Below are 13109 nucleotides of genomic sequence, written 5' to 3' on the forward strand. Positions count from 1 at the left end.
CTGTTTAGCCAAATAATGCTGAACTAAGCAAAGTTTATTAAAACTAATGGGTATTATTTTTTAGTGTGCACCAAGTCTTTATTGCCACTGAAAGAAGTTTTAATGATGCTAAGTCAATAACTACGATGTATGTTACAAAATATATACATGCTCTGATGTTTTGCTACAGTCAGGTCAATGACAAATGACACATGAACGGGTACACAACAGAAGTCAAACATTAAGGTTTACTCAGTAAATCTTTCTCTCAATCTTCACTTGCCTCCATGCGAGCTTTGTAGAAATCCACATCATGAAGTTTCTCTTTGCACCGAACAAGTTCCATCTCAAGTCTCTCCACACGGTTTGCCTTCTCTCTCAGAGAGTCAAGCTCATCTCTGTATGCTCGGGCAGAGCGAGCATCTGAAGCCAGGTGAATATTCTGTGAGAAGTAAGGAATAAGCAGGGAGAAAAATCTTGGTTAATACTTCAAAGCATGTTCTTTAAACTTTATATTTATTTACTTGCTTATTTTATGCATAGGCAAATAGCATGCCCCTGGTTCAGTAGTAAGAGAATTCTCCTGTCTACAAGACAGAGATTCCTTGGCATGTTGGGATTCTGACATGTCTAAATGCCTGATGCTGCATAAGCTTCATGCATTACTAGGTTATTTGCAAGCTAAACAGATAAGACTGCTCTCACCAGTTAAGTGGAAAGCAGAGCATTGCCATATCACAGCCATAATCATCAGTTTGCTGGAGTAACCCGAATTCTTCATTAAAATATAGGTATAGTAGTGTTTTTAGCCTCACATTGAAAGAGGCTTTTTTAAATACGGAAGACTGTCACAGTAAAACAAGTCCATCTTACCTCTTGTTTTATTTTTTGCAGCTCTACAGTAAGCTGCTCAACTTCATGCTTAGAATCTACAAGCTGCTCAGACTTCTCTTCTCTGAAAAGGATTAGAAAAAATTTAGTAAGAATTTTTTTTTCCTGAGACAATATTGATTATATGGACACTACAAGGAATCTGGAAAGGAAGACAGAAATCTCCTAGCATATTCTGAACACAGAGCCTCTTTGCCATGACAGCTTCATAAAAGTGAGAAGTTTTTTTCTCACAATACATATAATGGGATTCAAGTTTGTAACTCTATTTTTATACAAAGTACCTCTGTTCAAACCTCTTTGGTGCTACTGCTGTCATAGCTAGCTTCACTAGCCTCTGCACCTCCCACTAATAACTAAAAAGCACAGCTGGCAGCCAGCATATTGAAGAAATATAAGGCACAAAAAGAAAAATGCAAGTAGCCATCACTGTGTCTGAACACCAGTTAAGAAAGAAGAAAGCTGGAACACCCATGGCAGCTTCCTACTGATGTGAATAAACATGTGAAAGATGTGAAGCTGAGAGCTCCCGTAGAGGCTAGCACAGAGAAGCCAACAGGCAACTATATTTTCAGGATGCACAGGACTTAATAGACAGGTCTCCCTAGAAGCACAAATCACTGGCAACTAACAGCTCCTGCCGGATTCTTCTCAATTTAGCCTTTGTGTCTGCCAGTTCAACTGCAAGGTGCTGCTTGTCTTCATTTGAAAGAGGGTTGGCTGGGTTTGGTGAAGAATCTGGACTTGGTACTTTCATGGGACTTGGTGGCTGCAGAGACTGCAGATAATCTCTCTCTTGAGTGAGATCTACAATGACCTGGAAACACAGAGAAGTATGTAGTGTCATGAGATAAACAGTATAATTATAAATTGTTTATCAATATCTAAAAATTATTTATAAATGTAGAAAATCATTAGCCTGGCATTATACAGAATCCAAGCAATAGCCAGGAGGCAAGTTTACACTATGCTCAGGTTACTAAAACATCCCCCTTCCAGCATTAAAGAAGCAGTCTATTTTGTTTAGAGAATCAATAAAAACCTGTAACAACTAACAGTTTTAGCTAACGCAATCACAGTCACAAGCATAACAGAAAATTAACAGGTTAAAAAAGGAGAGAGGCCACCTCCAGAGATCTGAAGGAAAAGGAACTGATAAGTTAACAACAGATAGGGCCTTCTTCACACAGAAAAAACCTAGAGAAGACACTGGATCCCACAATGGTACACACCAAGGGAGAGACAGAGAAATTCATCACTCAAAGATGAATGACTAAGCAGACATGCAGAGATGGAAATCTCAAAACAAACTACAACCTCAAATATTTTGGTCTCTCTACTTCATGGAGAGACCACCCCACTCCTCTTTACCAACTGTTTCACCACACTTTAGTGTTTACATGAGAAATCTTTCTACATATTTTTAGAGGTGTAGTAGAAAGGTGCAGAAGAAATAGAAACTCAGTGCACAAAGAGGACACAAGAGGAGGAATGGAGCCTGCATCTGCTGCTTCACATGAGCTCTGTGTGGGAGAGATAAGTCATCGTACTTCTGTGCATTCATCTCTCTCATCAATGAGCCTCTTGAGGTGTAAAACCATATTCCTGGAGAGAGACTCTAGTTCTTCTGGAGCCATATCTGGGAGCTCCAGCCACTGCAAGTCAAAGACATTCTCCTGGTTGTGAGTCACCTAGACAGAGGAACAAAAAAAAATGCCTTTCCACTAGTTGATTTGTAAATTTATTTGCTGTATATGCTGCATCCCACAGATTCTTCTATCGATCAATTAAAAAATGCATCACATTTCACCAAAACCAGCTTGTAAATAACAACTACCTTAATTGTTACACTACCCAGCATTTTCTGGCATTTAGGGTTTTTTTTTGCAATTAAGGCTGATTTTGTAAAGTGATCAGACACATATTATAATCAAAAGCACTTGTTCTTGCATAATAGAAGTATGCAACTGTCTCACTGTAGGCACTGAGGCAGTCACCAGAGGCATGTGAAGGGACTCATCCCACACTGAAGAGTTAGCCTGGTGTCTTGCTGAGAAGCTGCACTGCTTTCAAGAATTTGCAATTTGCAGCTGTTATAGCTGGAAGGAGCTGCCTTCAGCAGAGATGTCTCTGGTTGCTGTTGGCAGTATATCCTTCAACTGCTATCTTACCCAAACTAACTTCCTCTGAATCATTTAGCAGAAATGCCACACAAGTGTCTCAAGCTCAGTTAAATACTGTTCCTGCTTTTGCATAACAATGTGCTTAGTTCATCATGATATATATTTTTTAAGCAGAACTATTTAATTAAGTGTTAATAAAAAAGTTTTGGTTTTAGACTTTCACTATTTCTTCCTCAAATCTGGGCATACCAGGCTTTCTACACCTGCACACACTGACACTCAGCTGCAGCCGGTGCCCACTTGGGGCAAAGTGCAGGGGCCGTTTCCACGTGGCCCTCCTTTGGGTCTCCAAAGCAAGCTGACTCCTAACACCTACCTGTATTCCTTCGTTCTACAGAAACCTCAGAAGTCCAAGAATACCCATCATTGGATCAATTTTTCTTTCGAAACAGAATACACCTTTCAAGATTTGGAGACCACTGTTCAAAGCAAGCCACTGGGGAGCCTGGCTCTCACCTGCTACAAGACTTGGGACTAAGTGCCTACTCCATCGCTGCAAAGGGGCACGGCAGTTCCTATGCCATAAACACCTTTTGGAAATATTATGCATATGCTTTTACAACAATTCCTTCTACACAACCTATAACTGGCAAGTAAGGTATTTACCACTGCATCTCTTTAAAAGGCCACTGAGCCAAGTAATGTTCCCAGCACTGTCATCTTCATTTCATTGACAATGGTAACATATTCAATCTTTCTTTTTTTTTTTGGTGAAGTTCACAAATCCACTGTGAAATTCCAAGCATTAGTATTTCATAACAAAAAACCCCAACCCTATTAAGTCAAGGAAGGGAGAGAGAGATAAAAATTCAAAATAGACAGTACTGATAGTCCTACCTCCTGAATGTGTGACACAATGGCAGCTTGGGTTTCAATATCCAGTTGTTTTATTCTTTCAATAAACTCCTCTTTTCTTTCACACTGTTAAAAGAAAACACACCCTGAAATAGTGCTACATATTCTGAAACTTACTGCACCATTCCTCATTTAAATAATAATTTAAAAAATCCTACATTGCTAATGACAAAATGTTTAAGATCTACAGTCTGTCATTCTAGAAGGTATAATACTTCATTGCTCCATATGGAGCACGAATCAAGTCATGCACTGAATTATTTGAACTTTTTAGAGTCAGTACAATTAACATTAAGTTAGATGGCTGCTTTTGCTTTTTAAAAACAAGTTCAGCATGTGATGAGATCAAGAGGTGGGGCAACAGTCAGAGGAGATCATCAAAGCTTCATTAATGGAGCTGCACAAACACAAACCTATGCTTACATTGCATCATTTAACCTGTCTGCTTCACTGTTTGTGTTTTGTTTGGTTTTGGAAATGAAAACAGATGCATCATTTCAGGTACTATTCACATTAATGCATAATGCTGCTTGTTAGATTAAATCAACACGCACTTTAGATAAAAAATGGGTTGGGAATCATTTTGGATAAAAATGAGTGACATCTCAAACAAACAGATTTTAGTAAATCTTTAACTTCAGGCTTTAAAAGAGGCAGACATCAGCTATCTGTATATCTGTGTACATTAACATTATTGCCTTCTTGAACTCTGCATTGTGGGGAACTTAAGCATTAAAGCTTTTTAAAATCATTCACAGTATCTTTTGGGGGCCCAATCCTCAGCTCAACTATTCCTTTCACTGGAAAGAACCTCAGACCCTAAGTCAGGACTGAGGATGCACCGCAGCTTGCCACATCAGACCTTTATTCTTTGTGCTGCAATGCAACACTGAGATGTTTCAGAGCAGCTGTATGTAGACAGCTTTACCCTGACATAATCGACTTGACATAGTTGAGTGGAGAAAGTGTCCTAAGGCACGACAAAAACACTAGACAGACCTACAAACAAGGTCAATTATAAGCAAAGGCTAGCCTGTAGCGCATCTATTGTTTACCACCACAGAGATTTGGTGGGCAGAACACTGATTTCTTTATCTGGCAACTGCCATGCATTTCTGGGGAGTTTCCCATATACATCGCTTGTCTGTTTATTTTAACAAATGCCAAATAAAAATCCTCACACGAATATACAAACTATCTATTCATTTTGGATTTTCTACACGTAATATTCAAACAAAACATTATACAAATAAAATCAGGATTCATTAAACAAATGTTTAGACCATCTTATTTGTTGTGCATTAATATATGCTGTTACAGTTTGTACTTTTAAATGGTGAGAAAATAAACCAGTAAGAATGCTGATATCAAGAACACTGCTCAAAGCTTATCTCTTCCCACTCTGTTATCAAAGTGGACTACCTAATTGCAAGTGTACACATCCGATGGCTGACTAAGCACTGCAACAAACTGAGGCCACTGCTACCACAAAGTGTGCTTCTTTTCCACTGCTTTTCTTTCATTCACCTATTGAGTCTTCTCATAGTTTCACCTCACAAGCTGTCTTGAGCTGCAGATCTGTTCATGCAGCACTTATATTTGGGTGGATTTTTCAGTGCAGAAAAAAAATAACAGATTTAAAAAAAAGTCTTATTTTTCAAGTCTTTAATGAATGTTCACCTGCACAGCACATCCCAGAACCAACAACAGGAGCTTCTTAATTTCATCCATACTTTTACCTAGAGAAGAACAAAAGGAATCAGTTCATACATGCAACAAATGAAGTACTTGCAAGTGATCCTCTCCAAAATATCTGTTGAAAAGAATAAGTGCCTGAACAATATGCATGTGCCCATTATAAAGTTATCATACTCTCCACGTAACGATACAACTCTTTTGGGTTATTTTAAAATCCCAAATCCAGCCCCATGTGTTATCCTTGCCTATATTTTCTAAGACTTTTCTGACCAATGCAGGGGCAGCGGGGGGTGGGGGGAATCCTTTAAATAGTTCAATGCACACGCCCAATGTCTGTCCCTTGGTTTGTGATTAACAAGGGTGCAAAAAAACCCACCAAAACCAAACAAAAACCACCCTAGGCAGAAGTGAAGGAGGTTTACCCTCAAAGAAAGAGCTTGTCCTGAATTCTCTGTCTGTAAAACAGTTGCCACTCAGACTTCCCAAAGCTGAATGCCATTCTGTGCACAGAAATTCTCTCTCAAATTCTGCCTCTGTTTTGCATCAAAGCCTATTCACACTTTGAAGCGCAAACCCCGTGTGCTAAGAGGGATAAAAAAAATGAGTGATGTAGAAGGGAGAATATGCAGCTAACCATATGTTTGGGGAGCCGCGGGGCGGGGAGACACATGCAGTTTGTCACTGCAGGGAATCCTGCTGCAACCAACTGCCCTGCCCACTGCTGCCTAAGGTTAGGAGAGAGAAAGCCACACAAGGGGAATCAGCGTGGCTTTGAGCCAACTCCAGGTCTTGTTTGAACAAAATTAATGTGGGGACTTTGGGGTGGTAAAAGAAAATTAAATATCAAAGACGGACAAAGGGAGATGGAACGCAAGGAGCTTCCATGAGGAAATGAAAAATCATTACGGAGCTAGGTTCAGGAGAAGCCTGAACTCATCCACACTGGGGGAAGACAGAGAGAGAAATAGGCCACATATAGTTTTCTCTCATCCCTATACACCCGCACGCTTCCTGACACAGCGTGGGTAACTGTGGAATGAACGCTTTCATTTTATACCCTGCTTTACTCGGGTGTTCAATTGCTCCAACAACTGAACAGGCGATAATAATTTCTGAGTATAACTATGATCCTCCACTAACACCATGCCCTTGTAAGGCTGCACTGGCAGCAAGTTAGAGGCATGTGCAGAACCCAGGGCTGGGAACCAGTTAAACTGACTCATCAATTAAGCCGCCACAGATGCACAAAGGCACACTGACCTAAATTGCCATGGGGGTTACTTCCATTCTGAGAATCTTGCAAGCCGGCGCAGCCGCAAGCAGACAGCTTAGGAAATAATTTGTTTTCTGATTTCCTGATTTTAGGGCACACAAATGCCCTAAATCAGTCTTTAAACGTACCTTACTTGTTAAGCAATTTTTCAGAAACTTTTAGGAATACTGATCTTTAAAATGTTTCTAGAATGCCTATTAAAATCATCAGTATGCTGTACGAATCAACACCAGAATTCTCAATATCCAAGTCCCACATTATTTAACAGTAAGATATTTCAAGCAGGGAATCTTCTCTTCTAAAGCAGGGGGGTTGGAACTAGATCATCTTTAAAGTCCCTTCCAACCCAAACTATTCTATGATTCTATATTTAAGACATGCAAGTTCACATTTCACCCTGACAATACAATACTTTTTATTTCTCTGCAGTATATTTAAAAACTGTTTCTGAAAGATGTACATTCTTACTCTTCTCCCTATACCTAGCAGCACACATGGCTTGCTCTTTTCTGAAAAATTAAATGAAATACATGAATAACATTTCAGCCTCTGAAAGTCTGATTGTTCTGCGTGATACTGAATAATGCAACCTTAAATGTAGACAGTGTCACAAAAATAACCCTCATCAACATCAAAAGAAGCCCACGGAGGTACTTAGTTGGGTCAGAATACATCTTTTCATGAAAGAGAGTTCACGTTAGAGTTTTAGCAAAGGTTTCATTCTGCACCAGCTCCAGAGCAGATCCAGACCAGAGATCAAATTCAGAGCATGCCTGTGGAACACGAGAGCAAGTTGCTAAGTTACGGAGAGCAAGTGACCTGAGTGCGTGTCTGTCATTCTTCCAAACTTACTCAGGAAAAGACATCTCCATGAGAGACTGACAGAGCACCCACTAGACTGCTCACTCGGGAACATACCAGAGAGGTGCTCCAAGTCTTGCATGCTCTCGGCACATCCATCTGTTGACCAACCCATGCACCATGGCATCACGGCTATCCCCAGGGTGAGCCTAGTGGCTTGAAATCACTCATTTTAGAAAAATTCAGGGTTACCTTCTAACAGCAAGAGCATCTATACCATCCTAAAGACATGTGAGCTACTTAAGCCATTCAAACCACACTCTGCTTCTCTCCACCAAAGGTGGGAAGCTATGCTGTTCTCTCCATGAGATAACAGATGGGCATCGGTGATGCTGCATGACCCTGTGAGGTGAAACACTCTCAGCTATTACTGCAGGGTAATTAAGCAAGGTCACCCCTATTCTCCCACCAAGGACTGACCTTGCTTGAGAAGATTACTTTGAGACCTTGTCCCTACTCAACTCCTCCTCCATCAGGAAGAGATGCTGAGGCAGACAGGGCAAGCCTCTTTGGCAGGGAAGGCCAAGCAAGAGTTTACCAAAAGGAGTGAGAAATTCGAAGACTCAAGGTAATCATGACTTTAGTTCGCTACTGTTTTAAAGATAACATTTGGCAGTTTGCTTTCCCCACTGGTAGCTTTCACAGAAAACTTAGGTCTCAGGATTTTTCCAAGATTTCTTTAAAAATAAATTAGTTTATGCTTGAAGACATGCTATGTGTGTGTAACGTAAACAAGACTGTACTACCCATTAGAAACACTTTAAAGGTTGAAAGGACTACTTCACAGATCTACTCTGTCAGCCACAGGAGTGCTTCAGAAGATCATGCATGACTTTTAAAGAGTTCAATTCCTCGGGCTTTCATTCAGAAGTTGTTTCCCATGGTGTGGAGAACGCTTGTTGTCATCAAAGGCACTACAAGATCACTCATACTCGAGCTAGTTTTGAACAACATTTTAAAGCCTCACAGAATAACATTGTTTATAGGAGACATTCAGTAAATATAGGGTATGAGTATGAAAAAAAACCTCTCCACCAATCTAAAGTGTTTTAAATAGCCTTCATCTAAGCCTCACGTGACCCAGGAAGGGATTAATTACCCCTCTCCCTTTCCATCTCACCCACTGAAGAGCTGAGATACCACACACTTAAGTGGAGTGCCCAAGGTTAGTAAGTAAATTGGAAGCACATCTAGGATTATTACAGAGCAGAGCAGCTAAGTTCTACACTCAGAACAGTGCATTTATCCTGTAACGCATGCTGAACAAAAGCAAGCTATCTTTATCCCTAGTCATGCCTCCCGAACACTGAATGATTCTGTGGTGCTTTTCAAAGGCCTTGATTTGTGCTATTCTAATAAGGTGGTGAAGTTCCTTGTGCACTGCATAAGCAAGAATGTGCAGGCTTCCCTATGCTGGCTCATTGGGATGACACAAGTCCTTCCTAGACAGCTGGGAATGAAGTCTGCTGGGTCCACCCAGGCTTATTAGCTGACCTTAGCAAGACAGTGTCCTCCTACGACCCAGGATGCATATGCTTAGGTTTGGGGCAGCTCCTGGCAGACAGGTATCCACAAGCTGAAACAAATGGACAAGATTCAACCTAGCACTTACAGAAAGGTGCTAATTCAAAAAAACTCTTTTCTTTTATAGCTTTCTGAAAATTCCAGGGCAGCTGCTCCCAGCCCACGTGTTTGTGCCTGCAAGGGAGCCAGCCACCTGGGGGATTTGCAGAAAGACCATCTGCTCCCAACCCTGAGAGAGGGCCAGCGGGTTTTCTGTAAAAATAAAGGGAGGGAAAGCCCGAGCACCACCTGTGCATCCCGGGAGCTTCCCTGTGCCAGAGCCAGGAGACCCCTCTGCTGTCATAGGGGATGGAGGGCGGGAAACAGATGGCAGGACTCAAGGAGAAGGCAGGCAGAGGGATTAGGAGACACAACAACAGAAAAAGGAGGATCAAGGTACAGAGAGAAAACAATCAATGAAAAAAAAAATGAGAGGGAGGATAGGAAAAATGTCAGAGAAAATGGAAATAAGGAAGCCCAAGCACATGAGGGTTTGAACTTGTGATGCTTCTTTCTGCACATTTCTACCTTGACCCTCCTCCAGCCAAGAAGAGGGAGCCTCAATGCATGCAATGCCACACGTGGAAGTTTGTGGATGTGCAGAGAAAATGGGAAGGGGTGGAACACACAAGATCGATTTTTCCCAGCTGTAGCGACATCCTGAGTGAAAAAAGCTTGAATGCTAAATTTACACTACCGAGGCACTGTCTTGTTATTAACTTTATATTTTATGGACCTTTGTGCCTCTAGAGGATAGTGAAACAAAATCAGGAAGGAAACCAGACATGAAAAAATACCTCAGTGAGAGCAAACATCTTTTATGATCTAAATGAAAAGCAGTTTCTATGGACATGTATTAACAGGGACTTTGGGCACTCTCATTCACAAACTTAACATGTAATTTGAAAAGGGGATCGAAATAGCAAAGTTTTTTGAAGAGACAGAAATGGCCCAACTTCAGGTAAATAAAAGCTCATTTCCATTTTTGGTCCAAAATAAGGTAAAATTCATCCATCCCCAGGCCAAATTAACTATGACTGTTTCAGAGAATTGATTGCCATTAGTTTCCAAGTACACTCACTAGCTGTGTTAAACTAAGCATATCTAGAAACTAAGAAATTAAACAATGCCTCTAAGTAGAGGTTTAGAATCAGTTCTTTACACTGATATTCCTTGTGCAAGCACATGAATGAGTGGCCATTTATAAGGCACGTTAAAACCAGAGGGAATTATAAAAGGTGACTGCAGTGATGTATATTGATGACAATCGCTGATGATTCTCATACTGAGCACAGAGGGATTTGTAGTGCAGCAACTAATTGAAAAACCTGCTTGACAAGAAAAAACATGGAGGAAGACAAAAGCAGAGACAAAAAGTAACAGTAGTAGCTGTCTATTGTATGGTGCAGTGAAGAGAATAAATCCTGTAACATCAGCTGTGTTGTTCTGCAAGTCAGATTCCTGGGAAAAATTTCTAAATCCTTGAATTAATCTTTCAAGTTTCTTTTCAGCTCCTCAAATTCTAGAAAACAGTCAGAGCTTTCATCTTCTTATAAATATTTTTGCGACTTTTACGCTCATGGCCAAACTAACTGAAGTTGGCATAATTGCCACAGCCTGGAAAAAAATTATGTAGAGGACTTGAAAGCAAGTAAAGCTCCTAAACCCAGCAGACACGTGACTTCTCCTATGCAAAAGCCCAACTGCTACTGCAATTTTAGTGGCAGCAGCTCTTTTTTTCCAATAGTCTCATGTTCAAAGCAGAGCAGCAGAAGGCCTTGATACTCCCAAACACTAATAGCTAAACACCAGCTAAATAGTAAGAACAGCATTCTCAAATTATAACCTGAACAGCGTTAATGCTAATACATGTAACACCACTTTTGGCTGTGATTTAGAAGGAAAACCCCAAAATCTGCAGACAGCACTGGTGAGCAGACAGCACTGGTGAACAGACAGCTGTGACAAACATGCACAGCTAAACATCACAAGCCTTGTTACAAGGAATAAGTCACTGAAATTGTTACACAGTGAATCACATCAAATGATATAACAGCTCTCTGGTCTTGGACTTATGGAGTCAATACAGTCTTCAGGAGCCTTCCCAGCTCAAACTGTACAAAGCAACATTGCATTTGTTCCAGGAATGTGATCGTGGGATCAATTTTTCGTTCTCTGGCCAAGAGGAACCTTTGTTTTTCAGAGAGCTTACCTACAAGCAAAACTGGAATTTCATCACTGCTTCAGATCCACCCGAGCCCTGCAGTCTACCTGCACCTTGGTCTCCAGCTCCAAGTGCTCCTCACATTGCCCAGTACTGTCCCTGCAGATGCCCTCTTCACAACACTCCTCCTTCCCTCTCAGTCTCTGTTGTGGACTGGATCACAGACACAGAGCAAGAGAAGGTTGATCTTCTACCGTTCTTGCCACTGTTAAACACTACCCTCAAATAACCATCCCCATCATTTCTTCTCCCCATTGCCATTACCAATCTCTTCTCTCTCTGTCAGCTTTCTCTGGGGTTTCTCTGTATTCAAGCCAGAAGCAACGCTTCCCATGCTGATGACTGCTTTGTCCTCATATCTCTATTCAACCTGTATCCCTCTTTTGGACCTCTCACTGACAGAGAGAATGCTCTCATTTCACTTGTTTTTTCCCTCCCAAGCACCCCTGCCCTCCTCTTGCTCCTCTCTGAAAGATATTCAGTGACAAGGACATCAACCTGACAATCACCCAATCATTGTCCAACCACACTGCTCACCACAGCCTATTCCTTCGTTCACCTTTTTGTGCTGGTTTTTACTAACAACTTCTCAGCCTTCTCCTCTGTTTCCTCTTCCTGAGCTTTCTGTCAGCCCTCAGATGGGTTCCACTTCCCAAAGGAAGTTCTAGTTCTCCACTTCTCTAACCATTTCATCAGCACATTTTCCCAGTGATCATCTATCTAAGGGTTAGATTAAGACAAACTTCTCTCAAAATCCTATCCCACAGACACTCTCCTCCTTGAATACATTCTTTGGAGCAAGTACAGCCCAAGCCTTTCGTTGCTCACCACCTTCCTTTGTAGTGTCTAACCTAGGACTGGTTCTCAAAACCATTATATAGTACAGCTAAAGAAGAATTTCACATTTTTTTTATACACACAGACCCCATCGATTTTAGACATCCAGAAGTTACATTTTTGCATTTGTTATCCTCTCTTCCCATGTTCTGGATAATGGCAAAAATAAATCAGCAATGGACAAAATGTTTTGGGGTTTTTTTAAAGTATGGTATTTTAAAAAACAACCAAACAAAATCAAACCACCACATTTTAAAAGGTGTCAGAAAGTGAAGCAAAGTTTCTGGTTGTAATTAAAGGAGTTGGAAGATGGAAACACATGGATGACCAATATCCTTCCTATGAGAAACACACCAGGAACTTCAAAGAAAGAGAGATTTAAGGTGCTGACAAGAATCAGCAAGTTAATAATGGGAAATTACAGCTAAATGCAGGACAGCTTTCAAGTGTGCAGCTTCCCCAGGAACCAACACTATGGTTACTGCACTGTGAGCCTCCTGCCAGCTGTCGCTCAGAAATGGCCATGACAAGAAACCAGCCAGCTTTTTCCATTGACACTTAGCCAGCACAGACATTGCCCTGTTGGCCCAGACATCTCTCTTCACTAGCACGCTTCATCCTAGCAGCCCACGCTCTGCCTGTTGCCCACATGACCAAGAAAAGCAACAACTCATATTTCTATTTTCTTCTTTAGCTGTAACAGTAGTCAGTCTGTACAGGAGAATCAAGACTGGCATTGTAGACT

At 41.0% G+C, this 13109-nt stretch overlaps 1 protein-coding gene across 1 annotated transcript in view; it reads right to left on the reverse strand.

Moving 5' to 3' along the window:
- CCDC88C (coiled-coil domain containing 88C) overlaps nucleotides 1-13109 on the reverse strand; it is a 94819-nt gene that overhangs the window by 41684 nt on the left and 40026 nt on the right. The window contains exons 5-10 of the mRNA XM_054067603.1: nucleotides 5589-5647; nucleotides 3891-3974; nucleotides 2421-2561; nucleotides 1503-1687; nucleotides 853-934; nucleotides 263-421 (exon numbers count right to left, since the gene is read on the reverse strand). Of these exons, the coding sequence (XP_053923578.1) occupies nucleotides 263-421; nucleotides 853-934; nucleotides 1503-1687; nucleotides 2421-2561; nucleotides 3891-3974; nucleotides 5589-5647 (710 nt within the window). The remainder of the gene's footprint in view (nucleotides 1-262; nucleotides 422-852; nucleotides 935-1502; nucleotides 1688-2420; nucleotides 2562-3890; nucleotides 3975-5588; nucleotides 5648-13109) is intronic.

The sequence above is a fragment of the Cuculus canorus genome, chromosome 5, assembly GCF_017976375.1.
Source record: "Cuculus canorus isolate bCucCan1 chromosome 5, bCucCan1.pri, whole genome shotgun sequence".
Taxonomy (NCBI): Eukaryota; Metazoa; Chordata; class Aves; order Cuculiformes; family Cuculidae; genus Cuculus; species Cuculus canorus.